The sequence below is a fragment of the Opisthocomus hoazin genome, chromosome 2 (genome assembly GCF_030867145.1).
Source record: "Opisthocomus hoazin isolate bOpiHoa1 chromosome 2, bOpiHoa1.hap1, whole genome shotgun sequence".
Lineage (NCBI taxonomy): Eukaryota > Metazoa > Chordata > Aves > Opisthocomiformes > Opisthocomidae > Opisthocomus > Opisthocomus hoazin.
In genome coordinates, this window is record NC_134415.1 from 22102604 (window position 1) to 22130439 (window position 27836).

At 38.9% G+C, this 27836-nt stretch overlaps 1 protein-coding gene across 2 annotated transcripts in view; it reads right to left on the minus strand.

Annotated features, from left to right (window-relative positions):
* Positions 1–27836, minus strand: part of PRKCE (protein kinase C epsilon) — a 309016-nt gene that overhangs the window by 180981 nt on the left and 100199 nt on the right. For both annotated transcript variants that reach the window (XM_075412859.1, XM_075412860.1), the window contains exon 2: positions 22043–22106. In XM_075412859.1, coding sequence (XP_075268974.1) covers positions 22043–22106 — 64 coding nt within the window. The remainder of the gene's footprint in view (positions 1–22042; positions 22107–27836) is intronic.

A 27836-nucleotide genomic window follows, 5' to 3' on the forward strand; every position in this document is an offset into this window, starting at 1 on the left:
TCATGGTACAGTTCACCCTGGAGAGTCAGTTTTCCATGCCCTAGGCAAACGCTCAACTGCCTTTTATCAGCACTATTAGTCATTATCCTGACAGCAATATAGTATGAAATCAGCATCCGTTACATTGCATAGTTACCTTAAATGCCATCCAGCCACTGAAACACAGAAGGCTGGAAAATTACTTGGAGCAATATTGCAATTTTGCTTGTGCTAGTGCATTTTTCAATTGATGCAAACGCATTAAGACAGTTAATCAATTACAAATCAAAATCCATTCTCTGTACTATTAATGAATACAACTTTGTTTAGGTAAAAGCACGGTGTTGAAATACTTTGAACTAAACATTAACAGTGTATGAATTCTGAATAACAAGAGCAAAACAAACTCCTCCAAGGGTTTTTTCCTCTTTAAAAGTAATTCTTCCATCATCTAAAGCAACTTTTTGTTGTTTTCTTCTATAAATACATTCTAATAATGTGTCAAGGATGAATCCTAATCATTTGAAGTTCTCTAACAAAAGGAGCTAAGCAGTAGTCAATGAAGGACCTGCAGAATCACCCTTCTACCTCCGTAAAAGCATACACGCTGCCTATTTCAAACATGACCTTGTGTAGCTTGAAAGGATGCTTCAGCTATTTTCATAATCAACTGCTCTGCTCCTCCAAAAGTTTTCAAGTAATGCAGTGTGGAAATTGCAGTGTCCATATCTTACATTACAGTGACTAGCATAAGGATAAAAAACTCAGCAAGAGCGAGCTGGTTTGATACTCTACACTAAATCTGTAATGTGAAACATTTTATTAAAAAAAACTAATTAGCACCCTTTCATTAAGCTGCTGCTTTTTCCCAATTTGTGTCACACAGGTGAGAGACAGGATAAAAGGACCTGCTTTGCAACCTGTACATCAGCAATCCTCACTTGCCCTGCATGAATAAGGATCACAGCACTGGATCCTGAAAAGAGATTCAGTCATAATTCAATAGCTTTAAAATGAATTACCTTCATGTCAATACTATTGCATGACTTCATATTTCAAACTTGATTTTCTCCTCCAGGAGGTCACAGGTGAAGCATACTGTAGGTGCTAATGCATCTCTGAAGTGACAAAGTGTTAACGGAAATACTGAAAAGACTGCCTAGTGCTGATCCCCTGGGAAAAAACCTGCACACCAGATCTCTGTCTCAGCCTTCAGCAGCAGCTGACAGGAAAGGGAAGTAGAACAAACCAGAATCTGCACCAATCGCTCTTCCTCTAAACTGACAGAACAATTCGACGTATTTACTTCATCTATGCATGTAATACAAAAATTCATATTTAAAAATTATTGCACTTCAGTTACAGATTATTCAGAAGTTTTGATTTGAGAATATAAGAGGGAGCAGGTAGCTGACAGCCCTTCTTTAGGGAGCTGAAGCCATGCTCCTGTGCCCAGCTCCCAGAACGCAACTCTGCCTTGCAGATCTGCCTGCCATAGTTAGATGGCCTAATGCAAAAAAGTAAAGCACTTGCTGGAGTCCTTCAAGTACTGCATTGAAAAACAAAAATATAAAACCAGAAATATCAGCATTTCTAATGATATTTTCCTCCAGAACTAGAAAAGCGCTTTCTTGTTAACAGAAAGGATTTAAAAGTCTACCGTCACATCCAAGACAGAGTTATCCATTAGTTTTATGCAGCTTTTTTTTTGTTTTGTTTTTTTGCAATGCCTGACTCTGGTTCAGGATGGTAACATGGGCATCAGGAGAACTGATCTCAGCTCCAGCATGCTCCAGACTCTTGGCAGCCCTACCTGCTCGATTCAGTTTTCCATATATTTTATCCCTGGCAGTCCTATTTAACAACAGTGTTGACACACAAGCAGAATTGAGATGTGGGGTAAACTGATGACTTGTCCAAAGTCACAAATACTTATTTGCTGAGGCAGCTTCCTGAATCCGGTATTCACTGAGCAACCCACTAGCCTATAATCCTCCCAAGTCTGGAGGAATGGCAGCATCTCTGCCTCAGTTTCTCCATGTAAAAACACTTCTTCTAAAGACGTAAGGCAGGGAAGGCGACTAAAAAAATTTAGAAGTGAAATATCTAGCCTGTTTTGGGTATCTGAAAGTCTTGCTACAGTTCAGGCTGTAGCTGCCTGTTTTTAACAGTGAAGAGTAGTTGGTTATTGGGTATGCTGAACTCCCTGTTGTTCATAGTCTCTACAACAAGAGAGGATGTTTTCCTAAAATTTGACTACTTTTCAAAGGAGAGCTACGAGCTTAAGTAGGAATTTCTGGGTTACTTTATTTGGTCAGTCCTTTGGAAGAAGTCAGACTAGAGGATCATAATTGACGGTTGGACTGGATGATCTTAAGAGGTCTTTTCCGACCTTAATGATTGTATGTTGTAAAGCTTATGCAACATATAGAGTCTTCTATGATGGTAAGAAATGCCATATAAATGCAACTTTTACCATATACAGGAAATCTCGTCTCTTTTCCTTACAAAGGACATCAACAATACCAGCAGAAGTAGCAAGACCATGGTGTCAAGATCAAGGTTTATATAATATTTAATTCTAAACTACATTACCTACTGTCCTGCAACTTCTTTTGTAAAACCACTTTTTTCATACCTCACATAACAGATGTTGATAAACACTGAAAACGTCTTACATTATGCTTTGCTGCATAGTCAGTTGCTGCTTAAACTTTCGTTAACCAAACGAGTAAACGGCCATTTTGTGTACTCCAGCATCTTTCAGCTAAGCGATACAATTTATTATCCCTAGGAAGACTCCAGACAGCCACAATGATAATCTAGGATTAAAACTCTTAGTAGCTCGGTTATTTAAACATAAAAAGAATACATGCTACATCAATATAAATAATACTACTACAACCATTATTGATTATTAAGGTGTTTGATAAAACCATAACGGAACTACTTGTTATTCTGATACAACATATCAAACATGCTAACATTTTCCAGGCACTCACAAGACATTTTTCAGTTATGAATTATTTATTTAAGCTATATATATATATTTATGTGTATACATACACACACGTGTCCTTTTGACTGATGGAATCAGATTAGTCTGAATTTTTTCATCGTTAATTTTGGTTTGGTAATCTGAATTGTCTTTTAACGATAACAGAGTATCTCCTGCTTATTCTGTTTTTCCTGTGGATTCTGTTTATCTTCTCAAATGCAAAATGTACAAGTGGTGGTGTTTTGGACTGGCAGCTCCATGCCTCACTATTGCCACATAAAGGCAGGCTAATTTATCCCTAAAACTTGTACTAAGATACAAATATCACAATTTGCAATGATTTTATTCCTAAGAATGCACTCTAAATAATAGACAGCCACAGTTTCTCTGCCACACCAAAAAACAGTGACTTCACCCCACAGCAATTACATATTTCAGTAGCCTTTTCAAGACAAATCAAAGAGGAAAAATCTACTCCGCTGTTCATCTGATTCGGTCATCTGTGTAACTGCTTTTACTTATCCTAAGTATAGCAAGCTTTAAAGACCTCGGCAAGGAAGGATTTACAGGAAATTACAGCTCCAAATACCGATATCCAAGTAAGAATCAGTTCTGCCGGGGCAGGGACTTCAGACTTTGGCCTGCCTGCACTTCTGGAGATGAAGCTGGCAGGAAGTGGAAGGGGAAGCAACGCACTTTGGGCCGGGATAAGCAGCTTGGCAGGAAGCGAGGGAAGGCAGTCACAGACCACTCAGCAAGATAATGAATCCAATCCAACCTCACAGTAACATGGAGAAAAAGAAGTCTGACTTTGATTTTTAGCTGCAAATTCAAACAATGCGATTAATGGTCATCTGCTCTCTTCCTCCCATTGTAAGAAGGCATAAAACAAGCTTTGTTTGGTTTAGCATTCAGAGCAAGACACTACTCGTATGCACTGGTGCTGAGAGCTGTGCATAACCAAACCCCATACAAAGAACCAGGGGACAGATTAAGGTTTTAGTGCCTATCGAGACAGATACTTAGGTTCTTGTGAAAATCCCACCTGGTGAGATGGGTGGCTAAATCCCAGGGAAGTTAAGGAACAAAAAGAAAAAAAAAGCCTTGGTTCCACATTGCTTTCTGTGGAGAGATATATGCCTCAAGAGACTGTTTGCCTAATCGCCGCAACTTTTCCATGGGGTTCTCTAGAAGTAGCTACCAAGAACAGGCACTAACCAAGTGAAAAAAGAAAGATAATGTCTTTAAAAATAAAAGAAAAAAATTACAAATCTCTTTCTTCGGTATTACTGAGGTTTTGCGTCCGTTTCTTAGAAAACGACCTTCTGAAATGCTATTTATTACACAGCTACACAAAAGTAGCAGTAGATTTCCAAAAAGGATATCAGTATTAAAAAAACACCAAGAGAATCATTTCAAACTGAAACTACCTAATCTTTAACAGCACACTTCACATTCAGCTCATCTGTGATTAATGTACACCAACCTATGAAGTCACTCCTCAACTCTTACTTGAGGAAGGAGGACTAGAAGGGAAAAGAAGGAAAAGGTTTAGTTGGGTGCTACAAAAATAGGGAACTAGTAAAAAAATTTAGATCCTACTGAATTTAACAATGCCATTATTTAAATTTATTCTGAGTAATCCTTAACAGAAACTTCCATTTTCTAACTAATTAAAAACCGCAACCGTATGTCTCCCAGGAATAGAGAGGAGAAGAATGAATAAAAGAAAATGCAACATCAATACCAGCAAACTGATGAAATAGATTCCAGATGTTTAACGACAGATTTTTTTTCCTTAGTCTTTCTAGTGTAAGTATGAAACTGGAAGGTTGGACTTTTTCCATGTTTTCTTCCAAATCTCTTACTGATGTAAAATTGTTCCAGTGGAACTGGGCTGGCCTCATTACAATCACAGAAGAAATACTGCATGCCTCATGTTATCCAAAGTTTCTCAGACCAGATATGGTGCAACATTTTCAGTTTCACCTGTGCTATAGCAAATCAAATCCACTTCTAAAGTCTTTTACGCAGTCCTTCAAAGTTGGCGATGTTAGCAGTTGCAGCATTGCTAGAAGGAATCACTCAAACTACTATGTCAACACAACCCTTAGAGATGATAGTTGTGACTTCAGCAGCATACAGTATTTGTAACAAAAAAAGAATTTGGTAACAAAATAATTCCATTTTGATATTTTATATGGTTAAAAGAGTTTGTGCAAAGAAATTAAAAAGACGCACGTTCTTAAATACAACTTCTATAGCCTTTATGTCTGTCATATACACAGTAAAGGGAAACTGCTTCCACTACTTTTAATATATATTAATTTAGAAATTGGGAGTCTTGTTCCCTAGAAGAAAATATTAACACTGCAGAGAAACTAGTGTAGAATGTATTGGACGTATTAGTTGCCTCAGCTTTCCACAAGATTATTTGTAAATGACTTCAGGATTCTTAAAGGCTTTCTCCTCCAAAGGTAGTAGCAATGAAATTGAATACTTTCCAATACTTTCCATAGTTTTTTACGTGTAGCTAAACTGGCACGGGATAAAGATGTTTGTATTTCCTACTTTGAATCTTTCACTAAGTCGCTATTCTCAGTTTGTAAGGAAACAGTGTGCCCAATAATTCAAGTGATCTGTCCAGCTGGCGGCAGGAGTTCCACTGACTCCTGCTGAGGCCCAGAAAATGGGTGATAAACCTCAAAAAAAATACAGAAACATAGGCCCATGCTGTTTGATAGCTCATGTCCCAAAGTCAGCCTTTCTGGAGCAGTACAGAGTTAGATATCTGTACATAATGAGGACTGTGGTGCTGCAAAGAAACAGAAACGTGAAAAGCTGGATCACATTCTAATATGCCAAAAGCCTTGGCTATCCTAGGTGGAAAGTCTGTGAGTGCACAGTCCTTCAGAGAAGACATCAAACAAGATACTACGGAGTGCATGAAGTCTCCCTCCCCTTCTCCCACTCAAAAAATTAGGAAAATTGCTGAAACAATAATATATGATTTCCTTACATAACTTGGTTAAACACTCAAGCACAGGTAAGGGAAACGCTTGATCTACCTAAGAGAAGCTAAATAACTTGCAGTGATGTATACATTCTTCTGAAATGAACACAAACCCTCCAAACCAGCATCTTCACAAAACAGGAAATGTCATTTCTGATACTGATTATATCCCATGAAGACTAAATGAAGAAGTAAAATGTATCTTCTACACATGGGATGTCTGACCTTCCCTGAGCGTGCATAATTTATGCTCTTTAATAAAAGACTGGGGATGACAGCCTTTTTTTTTTTTTAATAAAAAAACAGACAAACTATAATTAACGATTTTTAATCTTCAAATCCTCAAAGTCGTTTGTAGAGTCTTCAGCTTTTGGATTTTTTTGGTTTTTCTGGTTTAAGATCCGTTCTGAAATCCGCTACAACACCACACACTGGAAGAAAAAAACTATTCATTGTGGTCAACTTGCCACTCTCAAATCTACAAGTATAACTAAGAACTAATAACTCCTGCATTTGTACACAAAGGTACTATATTCAGCAAAATGTCCCAAGACAGGATTTTGAAAAAGGACCCCTGATTACAATTTAGCAGCCAGCAAAGAGTTTCAAAATAATGAATTCTTAAACAGCAAAAAAAACCCAGTACTACAAGTTCATTTAAGATTCTGAAACAGGGACAAATTGTTTTTTAATAACTGCAAGTTCATTGCATCACACTGAGTGTACTTCCTACTTTTTAAGTGAGGAGTATGTAGTTAACTGAAAACAAGATATAAATCTAAATCTCAAGTGCTTTTCCAGTCTTTAACAAGCTCTTTCTCTCAAAGAAAACTTCCACTTATTAACATCAGCCTTGCAGCACAACAGGCAGATGTACTCGTATTTTCCAGAGAAGTCTGTTGACACGCAGAAGAATCTTGCCCAAAGTCAAGATGGCAGACGCACAAATTGCTCCAGTTATGGCATTTAACCAGACAATCCTATCCTCAAAAATGTTATTATAAATTGGGTTCATCCGTGACCCCACTGCATACATGAAGGAGCTATATTATCTTGCCTGAAGTACTAAATTTGCACCAGCCTTGAAGTTTGTTCAGTATAACAACTATATATTTATATTCACTCCAAAAACTATGAATACATGAAAACTGGATGCTCTAAAATAAACATCTGCCATCACAGATATTAGCAAAATTTGCTGTACATATGGAATGCATACAAATTAATTATAAAACACCTTAGAACTCTTTACAAATTTTAACACTATTTTTCTTCAGAAACACTTTAAAGCATTTGAAAGTAAATAAAAACCTTCTTAGTCCATTAGCTGTTCTAACACCAAAGTAAATCAGACACCAAAACAAATATTACTGTAGTTTAAAAACAAAACAAGATCTCCGCTATTTAAATTTTACTTATTGTGTTTGCAGCTAATGAGTCCTTTCTCTGCCTCTGTTCAGCATGTATTCTACATGATTCTCACACTAACATTTATAAAACACTGAAATATTTGTGAATTCTGCTTCTGAATATAATATTAAATATAATGTTAATTGAACACATGGGTGTACATTGCTTGTTTACTTAATCAACTGAAATGCACAGGACAATTTTGTAAAACTAAGAACTCACCCACTGAGGCAAAGCCTCAAACTTGATCTTAATATTCTGACCTCTGCACCTGAAACTTTCTTCAGACGCAAAGACAATCCCACAGCAGTGATCCGACTTTTACCAACCCTCAAATAAAGTCCTTGCCCAGGATTACTGGGAAAATTGTACTGCTAAACAAGCACTCTTTCAAAAAGGAAAACAGAATGGCTGCAGTTCTTTGTCATACAATAGTTAAATACTAAATCATATTTTTAATAAAGGCCAGACTAGATTTTCAAGCATCCTGACCAAAGTCTGAAAGTGATTATATATTCACACAGTTTCATTTTTCTGAAGTCTAAATGGGAAAAGAAGTTCCTTCTTCCTCTCTAGTTCCTTCTTGCCTTATGATATTGCTGTGCAAACGTAAGCAATTACACTGCTCTGAAAACAAAGTACAGCTGCTTCCAGTATTTTAGACAGAGGTGAACTGATACCATGGGTCACTTCTCTACTATGGAAAAGTCACGAATTGCAATGGAAGATGTTTCCTTTAAATCACACCATTCACAGCAGAGCAGACTTCCAAGATGATGGGATGAAGTTAAAAAATGCTGCATTGAAGACTAATAAAGAAGAAAAACACATGCTTAGGAATTAACTGGAAAGATTCAGTTTCCTGGTACTGATCTAGGAATTATAAACAGAGAAGTAAGTAGAAAGGGCGTATTTCTCAGTGTTCCTTTACAACACTGTAATATAAGTGAGATTTTCTATCTGTTCTATCTTGGAAGAAGGAGCCCCACTGCTGCAAACCGGAGTTATTAGAACTCCGATTTATTCAGCTTGAGTATTTTGCCCTAGATTCTGATATAGCTTCACTATTTATTAATGGTTAAGCTTAGTGTGTGTTACAGTAATACAATTTCTGAGAAATACACCTTAGCCTTAGTATAAGGGAACTCAAAGATCTATACTGCATGCAATAGCTGAGAGTCCAACATATCAGGCAGTTAGTCTGTTAAAGCTACTAGTTCAGATTAAAATCTACATTTTACATTATTCCTGATAGCACATTAATTCACCGTTTTTGAAGAATACATTAAAGAAATATGGCAGAAGTAAAGAAAGCAAATTAAAAGTCATAGCTTAAAAAAAAAGATAAAGGACTAGGTCGTGTTTAAATCAGAATATATATCTCACTTGCAATATTTTCCTTAGAACAGCCCTTATGAAAATCCACAGAAATGATGAAAGGGCTTGATCTTCCTTTTTGGACTTGCACCTTGCTTTCTTTGAAGATTTCTTTTAAAAACTCTAACTTGCAAGTAATACACACATGCTCTACTCAATCATTTTTATGTCCAGAGACTGCCTTTTACAGTGACAAAACAATTCCCCCCCTCAGGTACAAAGCATCCATGAAAAGGACAGATAAAGGTACCGATGGAAAATGAACTGCTCTACCTTATTACTTTAGTGGTAACCCCTGCTAACACAAAAAAACAGTTTACCAGAGTATTTATATTCTTTCAGCCAAATTCTGTCTACATGAAGGTGAGGCAGGGGTGAGAGGGCAGGTGGAAGCAGAAGCAACATTAGTATGAATCGCAGACCGTACTGTATTCTGAGAGTACCACAAGAATTAACACATTATTAGCACTGCAGATGCCTTTGCAGAGGCATTTCCAAGAACACGTTACGATTACCAAAATCTTTAAAGAAAAAAACCACTCAACACAAACCCACACTATTACAGTTTGAGATAATGAAGTTCCAATGCAGTAAGTCTATTTTTCATTGCACAATCCACAGATTTAGTTAACAATATGCCTTAAAAGATCTACCACAGGCTGAAGGTGTACCAAATTATGAGCACAGCTGTTGTTATAAAAATGAGAAAAACGTTTCTGAATATGCAAAAGTGTAACCTGCAAAACCTGCCAAGAAAGCTTCTGACTGACAAAACTACTGCCCTTTTGTATACAGCTCTTTTTACCTTCTTCTATGGTAAAATATATTTAGCTATGTATTTACATCAGCTAGTGATACTTACTTATAAAATACTGAGATTATAGTTTGTCTTATTCTCCAATAGTATAAAGAATGGCTTACCACTGAGAGGTATAAACACACATATTTAACAGTACCGTATGTCCAGTAGTAAAACAGAGTCCAAGGGTCCCTTTTAATGATGGCCACGTTCACTAAAGACAAGGGCTTCCCACGTGCAGTGTTCTTTGTTACCTAATTTTAATCTCTAATTATTGGGACACTCTCTGTACTGCATGATCATTACCTCAAAAAAAAAAAAAAAGTAACAGCAAGTATAAATTTTGATGATTTGCAAAGCACATAATCTATTAACTTTTCTCAAATGCTTTGTTTTATCTTTACTGAAACTCCATATTCTACACCACAGGTTTTTAATATTGTCCACTCTTCCTAAATGGAAAGTGCAAAAGACTGAAATGATTTAAGATCCTCTGACAAACGAGCACAGGTAATGGGATTATCCTTTTAGAACATCTGCTTATTATTTTTAAAATGTCCAAGAGTTTGAAATTCAGGCTTTTACGTAAGATATAACAATAGTACTTTTCAGTTAAGTGATTTTTAAATAGCTTTAAATTCTTTTAAATAGCTTTTAAAACATGAAAAATTATTTACCTCTGCTTATTACAACACTTTTTTATACTTATTTTCAATGGATTAATAGATAAATATGCAACTGTATGCAGATTTTGAGCCTCTACTAAGAACGAACTTTCCTAAATTTACTTCTGTTTCCAGCTGTAGTAAAATATTTTAACCTCTCAAGACTATAGTCAAAAAATACGTAGTTTTTGAGACTACAGCTGTTTACACTACTGTAGAACTCATTTTAAAAATAGTAGTAGAATTTTAGGCTATGTTGAAGGCAGTACATGTTTGGTTAATGATGTTCACAAAAGACAAACTTACCGCTCCCAAAGTTTTCACAGCCTCACTGGTACATGAAATGGCCAGGAACATGGATATAACCGTCTTTAATGTACGTATTACCTCATCTATTCATCCCCTAACCAGCTAATCAAATTACAATATACCAAGACTTTCTTCCTCAATGATACTAACAACAAACAGACTTGACTATCGTTGGGGAGCATAAGGGTGAAGAGGGAACAGATTGATTCAGAGCACAGTAGCGTAACAACAGAATTGTAGAGCAAAACACTAACAAATCGTAGCAGAGTATAGGTTATGTATTTTATGAAGTACAACAAAACAAATACACATAAACCATAATATTAGATGTGGTTTTCACATCACATCATGTTATACAATGAGCATTAATCTATGTTGTGTCTTCTATTATGAAATAGCGAGTCATATACAGATTTCCAAAAATGCATTTCTAATTGAAATCTTATTACTAGTTCATCTTTCCCTTCTGTATGAAAACACCATTATAGTTTTTAATTTAATACTTTTCTCCAGTTTTCTTCAAAAAACACACTAGGTATACGCAGTGGTGAAATTAAACATGTCTATTCCAAAGGCCTTGCACAATTTTGTTAGGAAAAAACCCCCAACATATGGAAATCGGAGCTTTTACTACATAAGTGGAGAAGAGGGGGACAGCAGTTTGGAACGTGGTACGTACACAAGTTTCATTATTTTTCTATTTCAGTCTAATGCAATTTTCCTTAAACAAGTACAAACTCTTAAAATACAATATAAAGGTGCCTTTAAACCAAATCTTCTACCAGTGTCTTGCTCCCTGCAAAGCACTTGTTTTGGCAAACAGCTAGAAGGCTGCCAAGAAAAGGTCATCCATCTTTGTCTGAAAAGTTTGAGCCAGCTTTACACAGTAAGGGCTTATTACAAACGCACAATGGTTACCAGATGTTCCATCAGCTAACTGGATACAGTCCAAGGGATGGCTATAAATCCACGGAGAGATGTTTGTTACGAAGGCATTTATCACACAGCCAAAATTACATAAGCACCCTTTGGAGAGCCTCTTCACCGAGCAGCGCAGTTTAAAAGGATCAGGCACCAACAGACTGAACTGTCACCTAATACTGATTTGCGTTTGCACTGATACCTTTAAAAAGAATTTTGGGTTTGAATAGTTAGCCTGCAAGGTTCGTTTTCCCAATCAAATCCCTGTGCCATTACTAAAGTCAGTGTTAACTTGCAAGAGCAAAGAACTTCATGTGGACTCTCACACTATTATTTCACAGCTCCTCCTCTCAGGCTTGACACTTATTGTCATTCGGGTAACAACACACAGATGTCTGCTTTCAGATGCCATGCTACCAACAGGTGAAATCTTGTCTCGGAAGAAACACATCGCCTACCCCACCAAGTAAATATGCAGAGTCAGAGGAATTACAGGTTATCTACTGACATTAACTTACTCTAACAGATTTGGGAAAACAAGAGATTTATTTAAAGTTGTTCATTTAGGATATGACAAAGTTGTCTGGCTGAGCATCATAACCTTCAAGTTTCTATATTAGTATAAATGCACTGCTTGGGGGGGGGTTGGTTGGTTGGTTGGATTTTTTTGTTGTCTGGGGTTTTTTGGGGGGTTTTGTTTGTGTTTTTTTTTAAATAAACAAACCAGAAACTCAAGATCTGGATGGGCAAGGATTTCTTTCAGTTGTAAACACAGTCATAAAATAGATGAATAGTTCCAAGAAGAGAAAGAAACAAACATAGAAAAAAAATTTCATCTTTGTAATAAGCATCTATGCATCAGCACAGACGTATTTTAAGATTAAACCAAATAAGACCCAAGAGAAAAGACATATTAATAATAGTTTTGAATTATCCCTCCTAAAAGGAGAAATTGAAGGCATAGCAGAAGGAGAAAACTTTGCAAATCAGTTTAAGCTTCCTTTAGTTCTTTGATTTTACCCTTTTTCCTCACTTGTGGTTTTTGAATGAGTGCTGATCTTTTGGTACTGAAGAAATGAAAAGCTGAGTGGGGGGAAAAAAATAATCCCCCAAACCCTGCCTACATAAAACTAAAGCTTCAAAGGAAATAGGTTCTCAGTTGATACATTGCATAACGAATTTCAAAAACAAAGATTTTGGTTACATTAGAAGTTGGCTCACACACTTCTGCTTGCTGTTGTTCTGTTCAAGCAAGGAAACCTACGTCATGAGAACCAAAAAGCTGGTGTGGTATCCTATCTTTAACCAATCTATGAATAAAAATGTGAGATTAGGCCTTTAGAAGAAGCAGAGTCCTCCTTACTGAGACTGGACAGAGCAGAGCAACAAATGTGTGCCTGGTTTCTTTGACTGGATATTTTGCTTTGCACTGGGAAGGGAGAAAAGCTATACGCTATGGACACTTCAAAATCTATCTGCCTGAGTACACAATATTCCTGAGAACGTTCAAGGTGAGCTGCATTTATGAAAGAGCTCTAACTCTTAAACCTACCTGAACCAAGTGACTGAAGACAGAAATCATCCAGTTCGCTCTGCCCGTTCAGCACTGTCCTGTTCAGATAGTTTCAGATTATTTTCACTCCCAGAAAAAGCACCATCCTTGAGTCTAAAAATGTAACATTTATGCGGCTTGTTGAGTTTTGGTAAACAGCTTCCCAGGCATCAGGCATCATCCTTACTTCACAGGTACTTTACATTTAATTGCTGGAAGACTGCCTGCCCTAATGTCACAACGGATCCATTCGTGCAGATCCCTTTCACTCCAGAAGCTGCAGAGCCTTGCTGGGCTCCCCCAAGGGCAGTGCACCCTGATCCCACCTTTGCCTCTCCCCAGACTCTATATGGCTCTTCCTAAGCCACTTCCAACACATCAGGTTCCTCTCAGACATTAAAATACAGAGGAAGGTAAGGATGAGTGTGTGTTGAATGCTGAATCAAATTTTGGGTTGCATAAGAGATAAGGCCTCTGCAGTGAAGCTGTTAAGGGAGTCTGAAATTCTTTTCCATGAGTTTACCATAAGTGCATGGATTATTATACAATAGGTTCCCCATCCATTCTCATTTAAAAAAAACACACAAATAAATCTAGAAAAGTGATAACCCTTATACATAAGTGGTTAAACCAGCACAGACAAAATGAATACAATAAAGAAGGTTGACTCCTGTGTTAAAATCTTAAAATGTAATTATTTACAATGAAAACCTAGTGATTAACTTGAAACTTTCTTTCAGAGAGAGATGGTACTGCCAGGAGGAATAGCAAAGGTGGGCTAGAGATATATCCTGATGGAAGAGATGTGTCAGTGGGAATAAAGAACCATTTGTACCTTCTAAAAAACTGAGAAATGTTTCTAGAAAGAGGTGAGCTACTCTCCACCTACAGGAATAATATTCAGCTGAGGTCTATCTACCTAGTCATATAGTAGAAATTCTGAACAAACACAAGCGTTCTTTCACAGCCTGTTCAACACCAAGATCAGCAGCTGACGGCTACCAGAAACTATTTCATGCCCTACCTGACGAATCTTTCAACAGCACCACAAACGTCCCGACATGGCAACAATCAGAGATGATAATAATAATAAAAAAAAAAAAAAAACAAAAAAAAAAACCAAACACCACCTTTCAAAGCTGTATTTGCAATAGAAGACATTAGTGAAAGAAAACACCACTCTACACTAACACAAATTCCCGAAACAACCCAATAAAAAGACTAGCTCCTGGATGCATGTCATTTAGACTTTGAGATTTCTGGGTAAGCACCTTCTGCTCTTCTCTGTGATCTCTGTTCAGGGAGTGCCTAGCACAACCAGATCTCATTGTCTGGGCCCCTATAGCATAAGAAACACAATTGATCATGATGACAACAATGACTAGAAAATAGCGTAAGGAACAAAAGCTCTGACAAATGGATACATCATTAGGAATTGTAGAGACAGTTTTCAACCCATGAGATATTTTCTACTAATAGATCTTTGCAAAAGCAAGCTACAACATGGAAGAGAAATACAATTTTTCTTGGTGCATTGATTCTACTGAAGTTGGATGCCTGGAACAAATCCTGTGGATATTCTGATTAACAAGCTGTATTTGTGTTCTGGATTTATCAAGTACAAGACATAAAAATGGCATCAACAAGGACACCCTGCCTCTGCTGCTACTATTTTCCCTTTTCCTGCAGAACTTCTACCATAACATATGCCAATCAGCAAGAACTGTATTTGCAAAACAGAGCCTTCAAGTAAATAAGCTAAGAAGAACTAGGAAACCTCTTCTAAACAAATGTATATATTTTGACTTAAATGTTAAACATAACCTGATGCAGTCAGAAGTCTAAGGACTTCTTTGTTGGATATTTCCATAGAAAAGGTCAGTTAATCAACCTAAACAAAGTATTTTGCATTCACAAAGTACTGCCATGACTTCAGCTAACAGACTTCATTGTTAAGTATCACCTTGAGTACTTCATTCTGTGAAACTTAGGTTTATGTTACAAGCAGATGAATCTGAAGATTAATGTATCAGAAGATGTAATCTTTTGTAACTACGTAACTTCTAGACATAACCAAGAACTTACAACAGGCTGCTTTCTGCAGTACCTCCCACCTCTAGCACAAGCTGTGGTTTTACTGCAATTCAACTTGCCCGCTCTAAAACGGGGATTCTGTAGTTGTATAGAAAGACAATTGCAAAATGCAAACTGGGACATCTAACAACGATAAATAATCATTACAATTGATGAGACATAGTACACAGTTCTTTTCAATATTTCTTAAATTTTTAGTATGTTACTTCTAATCAATACAGTTGAGAAAAACACTACTGTGTCAAGGTCATTCTGAAGTCATTCTACAGTTGATTCAATATTGACATATTACAAATGGTAACTAAATTTATAAGTTGGTAGAAAGCTACCATAAGTAACTGTATACATCTGTGTCACACATAAACCAATAATTCCAAAGAAAGAGGAAATCTACAATGACAAATGCTGCAGTGAGGTCACAAGCTTTTAAATACAGCAGCATCCATCTTTCAGTCTATATAAAACCAACTTTGTTGAAAATGTTTTTAATCATTCCTCAAGCAATTTACCTCTCTTACCTACCTGATGGCCATGTGTTATTCTAGCTTTTAAATTGAATCATTGTGTCATCATATTAGTTCTGTTTTAAACTTGCAGCCTGCATTTGGGTCTTGATCAGCTACACCGGAGCTCTTAAGTATTTCTGATATCCTTCAAAAAACTTCACTCACAAAACTCTATAAACACTAAAACAGATCAAAAAACACTGCCACAGCATGTCAATAAAACAGTCAATGAGTGCATCACAGCCTAGAAATCATGCATACACTACAGCAACACTGAATTAATACAGAAAATCAATATGACCTCGGACAACAAGCAGCACTGAAGAAACAAATAAGACAGCATGTCTTCTCGAGCCTCCTGTTCATTGAAAGACTGATAAACAGACACACACTTCTCCACAGCCCCAGCAGAAGCTGAAGATACAAGACTAAAAACATGTGTAATCATTAGATCCAGTTTGCAAAGTAAGAGACAGTAAATATAATGGACCTTTCCCAAACTAATTGCTTCTTACAAACTCTGGTCTGCTATAAACTTTGTTTTCTTATAACTGCATATATAAAGAGGATGTTCGGTTAATAGCAGCATTGACTGATTACCTGCTTTGCAAGTCTCGCAAAATATTCTGGCAGAGTAACAACAACCACTACCACCCATATTTTGATCTGGTCTCCCAAAAGCAAATTATCAGAAATGCTTATTCTTAAAGATCCTACGTGCTTGCATATGGCACAGTACACGGCTCAATGAAGTTACACAAAAAATTCCAACTAATACTCCCAGACACTGTGTCAGGTCCACAGAAGCTCGATTTATTTGTTTGACCAAAGGGATTTGATTTTAAAATACCCCTTAAAGTTCTAAGTGGGCAGTTATTATTTGTCAACACTTTAAAAATCCAGTAAAAGTATTATAAACAAATAGTTTTATAAATCGACCTTTACTGATTAACTATTGCAGTTATTTTAGCCTGTGAATGGATACCTCAGTGCGTATCTACATTTGGGAAGTTTCCACTGACACAGCTGTTTCCACTCATTGGAAACACAACTACGTATTTACTCTGAATGCACAGAGCCATTTCAAAGTAAATTCACAGAAGGTAAATAACCCTGCAGATCAGTTTTGGCATACAGCGTGTAAAGACCTGAATCACAGGCGTTACAGAAATACTGGTTACATAGTTTAAAATGGAGAATTTTAAAAACGTATTTTAAGAGCTGCTTTCTCTCCCTCTTCCCATGTCCCCATTTGCAAATCATGCTAAAGTATTTTGCGGAACTGGTTTTGAAAGCACAATATGGGGATGCTCAAATTTTAGCAGAAAAATGTAAATCCTAACTTTTGAGAACATCACCATCTGCGTGATAAATAGCTCATTTAGCATTTTCTTTTCAGTACGTGGGCCAGACAGAATTTACTTCCTACTACAGAATTTACTAAAATAAATAGTTACTCACTCTCCCTCTCAGTGCAGAACAAACATTCAGAAACTATAAGCAAGTTTCGAAACAGGATTGGTGTAAAAAAGGTGACGATAAAACCATTCCTGTTGGGTTTGTTGTTGGTCTTGTAAGGACTTTTAACGTAGTTTGCTTTCCACTTCTCAGACTTTAGCATTTGTGTTTTCCACCCTTTTTCTGCTTCAAAGACTAGAACTGAAAGGGAGCAAGTTCTAGAAAATTATGTTTTCAGAACAAACACAGATACCCTGAGATCTGAACAATCCACTCGGAGAGCTGGCAGTGCCACAAGACTTGCAGTGGAGAGCAGTCTAAAGCCTCGGGCTTTCCAGCCTGCCCCTAACAAGTGCACTGCTACTGCTGGAGAACTACAGCTTCTCCTTCAGGCGGCTTCTCAAAGAAATTTCACAATATCGGAAGTGGCAGAGAAGATGGCACAGCTCTATAACCTCCCATGGATTTGTAGCTTGTCTTCAAAATGTGAAAAAAACTGCAAGTAGCAAAGCTAGCAACTCAACCCTTCTTTCTACGGTTTCACATAAAAATAGGTGCCAGATGCCAATATTGATATCTAAGGGTGGCTCTCAACAAGTCTGCCTCAATATGACGTAGAGAGGCAGAAGTACTCTTTACCTCTGTTTGTAATCTGCCATATTTCCATCTGTTCGGTACACCTAAGTCACAGAAGTGATGGAAGTCCATGAATGACTCAGTTTAGGGGAGGGGGAAGGAGGCAGAAAAATTGTTGTGTACTTTTGTTGAGGAAGCGAGCTATAACAACGAACTGTTTTCATTGTTCTGCCATGCAAGTGCAAATAGTGCAGAGGGATAAGCAGTCTGGCAGCTGGAGCTAAGGGACAATTGAATTTTAGGAGGTACATGGTAACAGCATCTTACGTCAGTATTACGTAAAAGTTTACTAAAACTAGTGAGAATATACTACTAGTGAGAATGTTTCTTCTTTATCCACCATTTAGGATTTTATATGTAAATTTTCAATTTATATAGCAATTTATTCACATAAGGGCTCATTTCTAAAACTAGAACTTTTGCCTCTTGGATGCAATTTAATAGAGGACAAAGCTCTCTGCCCATATTAATGGATTCAATTAATCTGAAGTCAGTAACACCAATACAGAATTTGGAGAGCTATCTTAAAAATCTTTCAGAAGTGCAAATAACTGAAGTTACATTCTTGACTGCTGATAATCAGAAACCTGCATATATCACGCAGAAGAAACAAGAAGCAGCAAGATCCTCCTCGAAACTATACTAAGGCACATGGAAATTAAGGAGGTGATTGGTGACAGCCAACATGGCTTCATTAAGGGCAAATCATGCCTGACAAACTTGGTGGCCGTCTACGATGGGGTTACAGCACTGGTGGATAAGGGCAACTGATGTCATCCACCTGGACTTGGGCAAAGCATTTGACACTGTCCCGCACAACATCCTTGTCTTTAAATTGAAGAGACATGGATTTGATGGATGGACCACTCAGTGGATAAGGAATTGGCTGGATGGTTGCACTCAGAGTTCTGGTCAACCACTCGATATCCAAGTGGAGACCAGTGACGAGTGGCATTCCTCAGGGGTCGGTACTGGGACTGGTGCTGTTCAACATCTTTGTTGATGACATGGACAGTGGGAATGAGCGGACCCTCAGCAAGTTTGCAGATGACACCAAGCTGTGTGGTGCTGTCGACACGCTGGAGGGAAGGGATGCCATTCAGAGGGACCTGGATAGGCTTGAGAGGTGGGCCTGTGCAAACCTCAGGAAGTTCAACAAGGTCAAATGCAAGGTCCAGCACATGGGTCAAGGCAATCACAAGCACAAATACAGGCCAAGCAGAGAATGGATTGAGAGCAGCCCTGAGGAGGACTTGGGGCTGTTGGTCGATGAGAAGCTCAACGTGACCCAGCGGTGTGTGCTCACAGCCCAGAAGGCCAACTGTATCCCAGGCTGCATCAAAAGCAGTGTGGCCAGCAGGGCAAGGGAGGGGATTCTGCCCCTCTGCTCCGCTCTGATGAGACCCCAACTGGGAGTCCTGCGTCCAGCTCTGGAGCCCTCAGCACAGGAAAGACATGGACCTGTTGGAGTGGGTCCAGAGGAGGGCCACAAAAATGATCAGAGGGATGGAACACCTCTCCTATGAGGAAAGGCTGAGAGAGTTGGGGCTGTTCAGCCTGGAGAAGAGAAGGCTGTGTGGAGAACTTCAAGCAGCCTTCCAGTACCTGAAGGGGCCTACAAGAAAGCTGGTGAGGGACTTTTTACAAGGGCATGTAGTGATAGGACAAGGGGGAATGGCTTTAAACTAAAAGAGGGTAGGTTTAGATTGGACATAAGGATGAAATTCTTTACTGTGAGGGTGGTGAGGCACTGGAACAGGCTGCCCAGAGAAACTGTGAATGCCCTCTCCCTGGAAGTGTTCAAGGCCAGGTTGGATGGGGCTTTGAGCAACCTGGTCCAGTAGAAGGTGTCCCTGCCCATGGCAGTGGGGTTGGAACCAGATGACCTTTAAGGTCGCGTCCAACCCAAACCATTCTGTGATTCTATGATAAGTCCAATTTTCAGTACACAGAATTATAAGAAAATACTGGTTGGCAAGTACATACTACATCTCAATGGTTGAGATTTTTTTATTGCCTTTTATTTTTTTTAAATACTGCTGAGAAATATGCAATGTGATTGCTTCCTCCAGTTAAAATTGTTGCTACAGGTATTTTTATTTTCATGAAGTGCCAATTTTTTCCCCTCCAGAATCCGAGGAGAAATAGCAAAACCCATTTGTGCAGCATGAAAAGAACGCTATGTACTCTGTTCAAAAACAAGATCCTAGTTAAAAAGTTCGGTCAAGAGCAGCAATCACCTCAGCCAACCCTAGCCACTCGCAAGTCATGCATTTAGTCTAATCTTCATCCTACGTTCCTTTCATAGTCAGTGAATACAGATCTACAATGAACATACAAATGTACGCATATATACATTGATCACATGAAACAGACATTTTTGGAAACACACAGAATGAGCTACTTTCCGTGTGGGTCAAGTGTTTCTGTTCTCTACAGATGGCCACATACAGTTGTTATGTTAAACTAGATACTTCACTAAGACAGCTGAAGTGATAGGAGACTCATCCAAAATTAGCCAGGTCTCAGCCCTAATAAGGCATGCTAAAAATGGGATTTCGTAACATTGCTAACAGAACACCATAAAAACAGTGTATGAACTGTTGGAGCAACCTGGTCCAACTTCCCTTGTGAGGCCTAGAGAATTTTGCAATATTTCTTTACAACACTTTTCCATGGTTATTTTAATTGTATGGGAAAGCTCTAGAACTGTAGAAGTTCTGTTGCATTTTGTAAGCACACCAACTTCTCCAGGGTTCTACCAAATTCATCCTAACTAAAGCCTCCCGATCTTCCCAAGGACTTCCCATAAGACAGCATTTCATTAACTGTTTTCCCTCAGAGGCCTGTTTGCATTCGAGTGCTCCCCTTCAACATTAATGTAGCGATACAAATTCCAGCTCTGCAAATTTCTTTCCAAGCACCTTTCAGGTGCCACAGGATAATGTACCACATAATATGGGAGACATTACCATAGCCATTTTTTCTTTTCCTGTATAAAAGGTTATAGAGTTTCACAGAACTTTTGAAGAACAACGTAACACCATTCTTCCTGCTCTTTGACAGTCCAACACACATGAATGCATCTTGTAATGGAACAGTAACACTATGCTCATTTGGGTATCAATTAATTATCAATGGAAGGTTGGAAGAACATCTACCTGCCCTATGACAGAACCCGACCAATGCCTTTAACCACATTTTAGTCCATCACTGGCCAATTAGCAAGATATGTGACAACTACTACTAAACTGATATTTTCTTCAATATGCAGGAAGAAAAAAAAGGCAGAGCGTATCTTATGTGGGTACAAAATGTGGCTATAAGACGAGGTTTAAATACTAGCTTGCTTTGTTTTTAAAACTCAGTGCTTTTGCAAGCTACTGTTAGTAATTGGTCAGAGCACAGCAATTCATTACAAAGAACAGAAATATAAACGTGTTGTTCTGCTGTTTCTCCACTGTGCCAGGCAAAGTAATTTAATTTCATTTCACAGCATTTTCTGTTTCAGCTCCCGTCAGGGTTTATGTGGATCTTCTTTATGTACTGTGAACCAACAATAACTTCATTTAGCTGAGCCCTATGAGGTACTGTGGAAAGCTGCTCAGCGGACATCATTTAAAAGAATCAAACCCATACCAGCCACCTAGGCCATTTCAGCAGGTCAGTCTGTCACTGAGAGCATGACTAAGATACACAGATTTGCTTCTCCATAAATTCTCTTATTCCCACCATATACCACCTGACTCTGTTCCCACTTAACAGCAGAAAAATATCTTAAGAATTTAATAAATACTTCTCTTTCATCTTTCTTTGTTTTTTGTTTTTTTTTCCCCCAACATGTAACTGCTGTGTCATAAAAATGAAAACACCTCTTATTATTGCAGTGTTTTGGTCATTACTTTACTTGAAAAAGAAAACATATAGTGGAAAAATACCAAATTTTAGAATAATTTTAAAAGCCAATAAACTACACACACACACACCCCCCTTTGACATCTTTTAATTTCTACCTACATAATGGTTAGCCTTCTTCTAAAAATAAGAATTTGGAAGTTTCTTCTGGAAATTAATACTACTAAACTATTCTCATTTCATTACTGTCCTTTTAGCTGGTATTGTTACCACTGGTGATTAACAGGGAAAGATGAACTGCAACTGTTCATGGACTCACAGGCCGATATACCAAAATGCGTTCACTTTAACTTCAGCTCATACAGATTTAAGAGGATATTGGCACAGCACCTCCTCTAATACTTCCATTGCAGAGGCCGTTGGAAGATTTCATTCGTGAAAGAGTAAAAGAAAACATTGAGAGTCCCTACCTTCACCTGACGATCCTGAAAGGTCTATGATGACATACACTCTCCCTTCTGGCTCCAAGTCAATCTGAAATCAAGAAGAGAATTAGAAGAAAACTTAGAATGACTCCTAAAGCAAGTGACTGCACATGCAGGAAACAAAAAGTTTCCAAAACTCAGGAAGGCATGGTGTAGACAGGACACATGGGCAGGTCTACAGTTCACTACAGTTCACCCTTTTGCAAAGAGGTGTTGAGGACCCTGCACCTTCACTAAAGTAAAAAAGAAGTGTATGCCCTTAGCACCTGGAAAGCTTGAACCCAGTGAATTTTACAAATCAAATATTTAAAGCACTGTTCTGCCACACATTTGCACCACCATTTCCAACGAGACAAGGAAGAAAGTTAAAAAGTGATATTATCAAATAACTTTTTTACTGCAATTTATACCAAGCCCAGCTATGCAAATGTGAAAAACAACACTATGACTTATTCAGATCCCAGTGAGACAAGTCAGCTCTGGTCACAGAACGGGGGAAATGAACACACACAGCTCATACAGCCGGTTAACACGTGTTTATAATACTTCCTTTGTATCCCCACTGGGAGAAAGAAATACGTGCTTTATCTTCCTTTCTTGAAAGACAAGATTTGTTTATTTCTGTGCCATTCTGGTAGATTTTAAGGAGTTTTTGCTCTTGTGGAGATCACTTTCACTCAGCATGAAACACAGGTGCTCAGTGTCAAGCTGCCATACTTCAAGATTTCACGGATTGTGGGAATAAGCTCCTGTACATTTAGGCATTGCAATGCAGAGCTTGTTACAAATCATCCTGTATTTTACCAAACAATTCATCAGCAACTCTAAATACTGACAGATTTGAGTATCATAATGGCACATTACAGACAATTTTTGCAGCCACCCGTCTCTCAAAAATTAACTAAAATGCTATGAAATCAATAGCTCTTACTGTCACACAGCAGTTGTCACCTGATTTCAGAGACTCAGTGAAGCGACATGGTGTACATTAATACTATATTTTCATTCTATTTCAGTAAGTAAAGCACACAGGTAAAATGGCACACCCACTGCCAGGATGCCTCAAGGGGCCTTCTCTGCCAGGGTCTGTCCATGTTCCACCACCCCAGCCAGGAGCAGACAGCTGGGGAGGCACCAGGGCAGCCCCAGCCCTGGGCATCAGGCATCTCCCTGGGGATGGGGGTGGGCCAGGGCCAAGGCCAGGCCGGGCTGTTGGCCCCTGAGTGGGCCCAGCTCGGCAGGACCCATGGCCGGGCAGGGCTGCGGGAGCTGGAGCCCAGCCCTGCTGCTGCGTTGCTGTGCCAGGGGCTGACACAGGGTCCTGGGCACTGGGCAGGGCTGTGGGGAACCAGGGGCCGGGCAGAGACACTGGGGCCTGCTGGTGACCCCTGCACCCCGACACCCACATGGGACTTGCTGAGAACAGGCCTGCTGTGTATCAAACCAGGGTACATGGGGCAGGCGAGAAAACAGGAAAAGAAGATGTGCCCCAAAAAGCCCCTTCTTCCCCAAAGGGAAAGAGCGGCAGGACCATGGGTCCTTGTCAGTCCGAGCCCAAACGGACGCAGGGCGAGAAGGGCACGTGCCTCATCGCCAGAGTCCAGCCAAGCCCTGCTCTCCAGAGGCACAAACCCCAGAACTTTCCTGACGCCTCTGCTCCACTGAAGCAACCGCACATGGGGCTTGTGGCTGGGAATTGGCCACCCCTCCTTCACCCCACCATGGCCCTCGTCCCCCCCACGCCAGGCCACCCTGCCACAACCAGGGAAGGTGGGCCTTGCCTCGCCCACACCAGAAGATGACGCCGAGCTGCCTCCCAAGCCACGAGCCACATCAGGGTATGGCACTAGGCCAGGAGGTGATGGTAACCAGGAGACCACCAACTCACACCAACAACTTGGGAGACCAATCTGTAAAGCAGCAAGTAAATGAGGAAAGGAGATGCCAAAATAGCTGGGCTATGCCAGGCTTTGCCTGTCTGCATTCAGCGGGCAGCTCCATGGGGCCACCTCTTCTGTCTCCAGGCTTCTCTCATCACCTGAGAGGACCTTTACAAAAGAGGAAGCTCTGCTGTTTCCCGCTTTTGGGCCACAGCCGTCGAATGCATCAGGGTGACAGAAGCTCCTGCCTCCACGAACCAGCTTCTCACAAGAACACTTCTGTGCCGTCCAAGAGCGAGCCGGTAGAGGAGTTCGTGGGTCCGGCTGATGTCACTGGACCAACAGATCAAGAAAATGATCTCAGCAGCTGTATTGTAAACAGACGAGGCAGGAAATAGGTGTTAGCAAGGCCAGGGGTTACTCAGAGGAGAGGAAAATGAAAGCGTGGTTGAGTCGTTTTCCATAAATAACGTGTTGAATATTCAGTAAAGATATTTTTAACAATTTCTGAACTGGCAACGTGAGTTTTGTGGGGGACTTTTTTGAGGGGTTTTTTTGTTTTTAAATAAAGCTACTGATCTTGAAACACTGCTCCTCTCCTTCTGCAGTTTTTAAATAAAAAAAAAATTGAAGATCAGAGGCACAGGTGCATGAATAGACTTTGAAGTCTATGCTGAGGGAGGCTTTTGAAAAACTGCTATAGCACTCAACAGATGGCTGTATTAAAAGACAGGCGTGTCTAATGCTCTGTTTGTATCAGCACTATACACTGTTTGGTTAAGCTTCCAGTAAAATTCTTCATGCAGTTCAAATCCCAGTGTGCACATACACATACAAAACCCTAACACCATTCCTGCAGAAGACTCAGGCATCTGCACGAGTTGGTGACCACCATCATAAAGTCTCCGTTCTGCTCATTTAAGTACAAACAGCATTGGAAGCAACTCAGGAAAAAGACTGGAACACTGAACCCAAGTTTCCATTACCTATCAAGTGGACTGTTTTAATGTACAAATTATTAGAAATGTTGCTTACTGATTTTGATTCAGAATTTTTGCTGGTGCTCTAAGCAGAATGAAGTATATGTAAGAGGGAGTCTCTTTTACAAAGAAAGTATTTTTCAGTGTTAAAAGGCCCTAATACCAATGAGAATGAGAATGATATGGACATATTCTTATTTTTAAATTTATAAAATACCCCTGTTTCATTTCAGTGAGTACCTATGCTGACAGTCTCGTCACACATGAACTAGTACTTTTGTCAGAAGCTGGCAGCTCAGCTGCCTCAGTTGACCTTACATGTAAAAAGAACCTCCCCAAAAAAGCAGAAACCCCTAAACTGATAGGAAACCTTCTTTTGATATCAGGTCTTTCATGTATCAAAGCAAGTACAGAATGAAGAGGACTGGTTCAATCCTAATTTTGTGTAAAACATACCTGATGTAATGCCTAGAAACATAACAATATAAATACCTCAAAAAAAAGTCAGACTACTATAATAAAAGCTATATGTCTTTCCTTTCAATCTGCACATTAAACTACACTTAGAAGAAAGTGGAGACAATGCAATGTCATTTTATAAATAAGTGACAAAAGATGCATACACCACAATCTAAAGCTTCCATGAAGTTTTCACCAAATGCCCTGAAAGATATCACATGTGAAACGCCTCAGATATATGTAACCAGAAACAGAATGACTGGCCAAATTCAGCTGAACGTAACAGACATCCTTGAATGCAACGGAAACAGTCTGATCACGGCAGTTCTGATTCTGATCCTTCCCTTTGACTAAAAATACTTCTCTCTGAATGCAGCCAAGCACTTATACATGCAGAGAGACGCTACGAAAAGGTATCTAAAAAGACAGGACTGTTTAAAAGGACAACAGAGAGCAAGGCAAGATGCAAACTAGGGATGGGACAGAGGAGTGAATACAAGAACAGCTTTGCTGTAAGCAAGCTACCTTGCAAAATATATGCCTCGCACACACACCCCACATCCTTGGCATGCAATAAAAGATGTAAAATCTATCACTGAGCAAAATTTTTGATCACCAAACTGGTTTATCCTGTTACTGGCCCACGCTATTGCTGTGACTTTTGTTAAAATACAGTTTTAATAGGTGCCAGGAAGATCAATTGTAAAGGTACTTTAAACAACTTCTTTATGGCTAAAATAATCCTCATGCGGCAATGTATTGAGATAACGATTGCTGCAAAGCAGCACAGACCTTGAGAAACTCCAAGCATGAATAAAGCATATTAGTAGCCTGTTTCAGGGAACAAAAGGCATAAAACCAGACATACTTTCAGAGGAAAAAACCCATGTTGAAACCATGGCCAAGTTTCAGCATATTGAAGGCATTTATATATTTTCACAGTCATTAATGGATTTTATTTTCAACACCCTTCTGAGACAGTTCCCCATCTGTAAAATGAGATACTCCCAAAGGCACAGACTATACTAAATGACTTGCCAAAAAGTCATATAAGAAATCTACAGTTAAACAAGAACCGAGCTCGGGTCTCTGGAGGCCCCGACTGCCCACTGGACCACTTCTATTCCTCAATTAAGCTTCACTTTGTCAAGCTATACACATCCTGTCCTCCTCCAATATCAGAGACATCCAAATACTTTAAAAAAAAAAAAAAAAAACAACACAAAACAAAAACCAACCTTAATGAGTACATACATAGCAGGTAATTTCCTTTCTTTTCTATTCAGTTGATAATCATTAGTAAAAACAGTATCAAAGAAAACATTGATTAAATATTTCTCTGCAGCATTTCCAAAATGTCACGATTCTTGGGCAACTCTGCATAATGTAAAGTTTAATCAAACTATGCAGAAGATTGTGAAAATAGTTCAGCTTTTCCTCAAGGTTTACTTTTTGCAAGATTTTAACTCCTAAGCATTCTTCTGAAAATCTGAGTCCTAAGCTCGTCACTTTTCTCCTCTCAGGCATAAGACATAATTCCCACCCCAAAAAATATGAAATTCAGACAGAATTGTCTTAGACTAAGATTTTGCTAAGGAAATCACACACTCTCTCTAATCTTGTAGGGATGAGGAAGATTAGAATACGCCATGCAATTATTTGGGTTCCACTGATGCTTCATATCTGAATATGAAGAAGATTTTATGTTTTTGACCACTACACAGCCTGAATCATTCCATCAACATTTGTGAGTGCTTTTTCCACTCTACAGCTAATAGCACCAGCACAAGAGATTTTGCAAAGTGAGACCTGTTTTAAAGAAGTGATAAACCACTATCTTCAGTGGTTCAGTGCCCCATGACCACAGGTTTTCACTCGATCGTAACAAGAGTCCATCAGCTACTTATGTTCCAACACAAGAATGTCACCTAAGACTAGGTGTACTGTATACACTTAAACACCAACTTGCCTCTTGCGAGAAATTTAAGGGTAGTCATTGACATTGACATAAATCTCAGATCTGGAATAAATAATAACCAGACAAATGCCTTTTCTAGAACTGAACTTCCTAACAGCCCAAAGGTTCAGTAAGTTTTACTCTGATGCTAGACAGTATGTGAAATACAACAAAAACCCTTCAACCACAAAACTGTTTCAGATTTTGGCAACAGTATAAACCTAAATGAACTGTATAACCAACAGAAAGAATTAAATCATAAAACCGGCTTTGCACCTCTTCTTGTGATGTTCTAGGATTATCTGATATTTGGATAGATTAAAGCATAAACCTCCCAGCACATGGTCTGTCGCTGCAGGTGGTTATTTGAGTCATGGCCGACTTGAGAAGCCACTATGTATTAACCCTTACTGAGCACAGCATAACAAAATTTCTCATTGAACAAACAACTTCTCTGAAAGTAGAAGGGAAGGGATTGTGTTTAAAGAGCTGACATCTGCAAA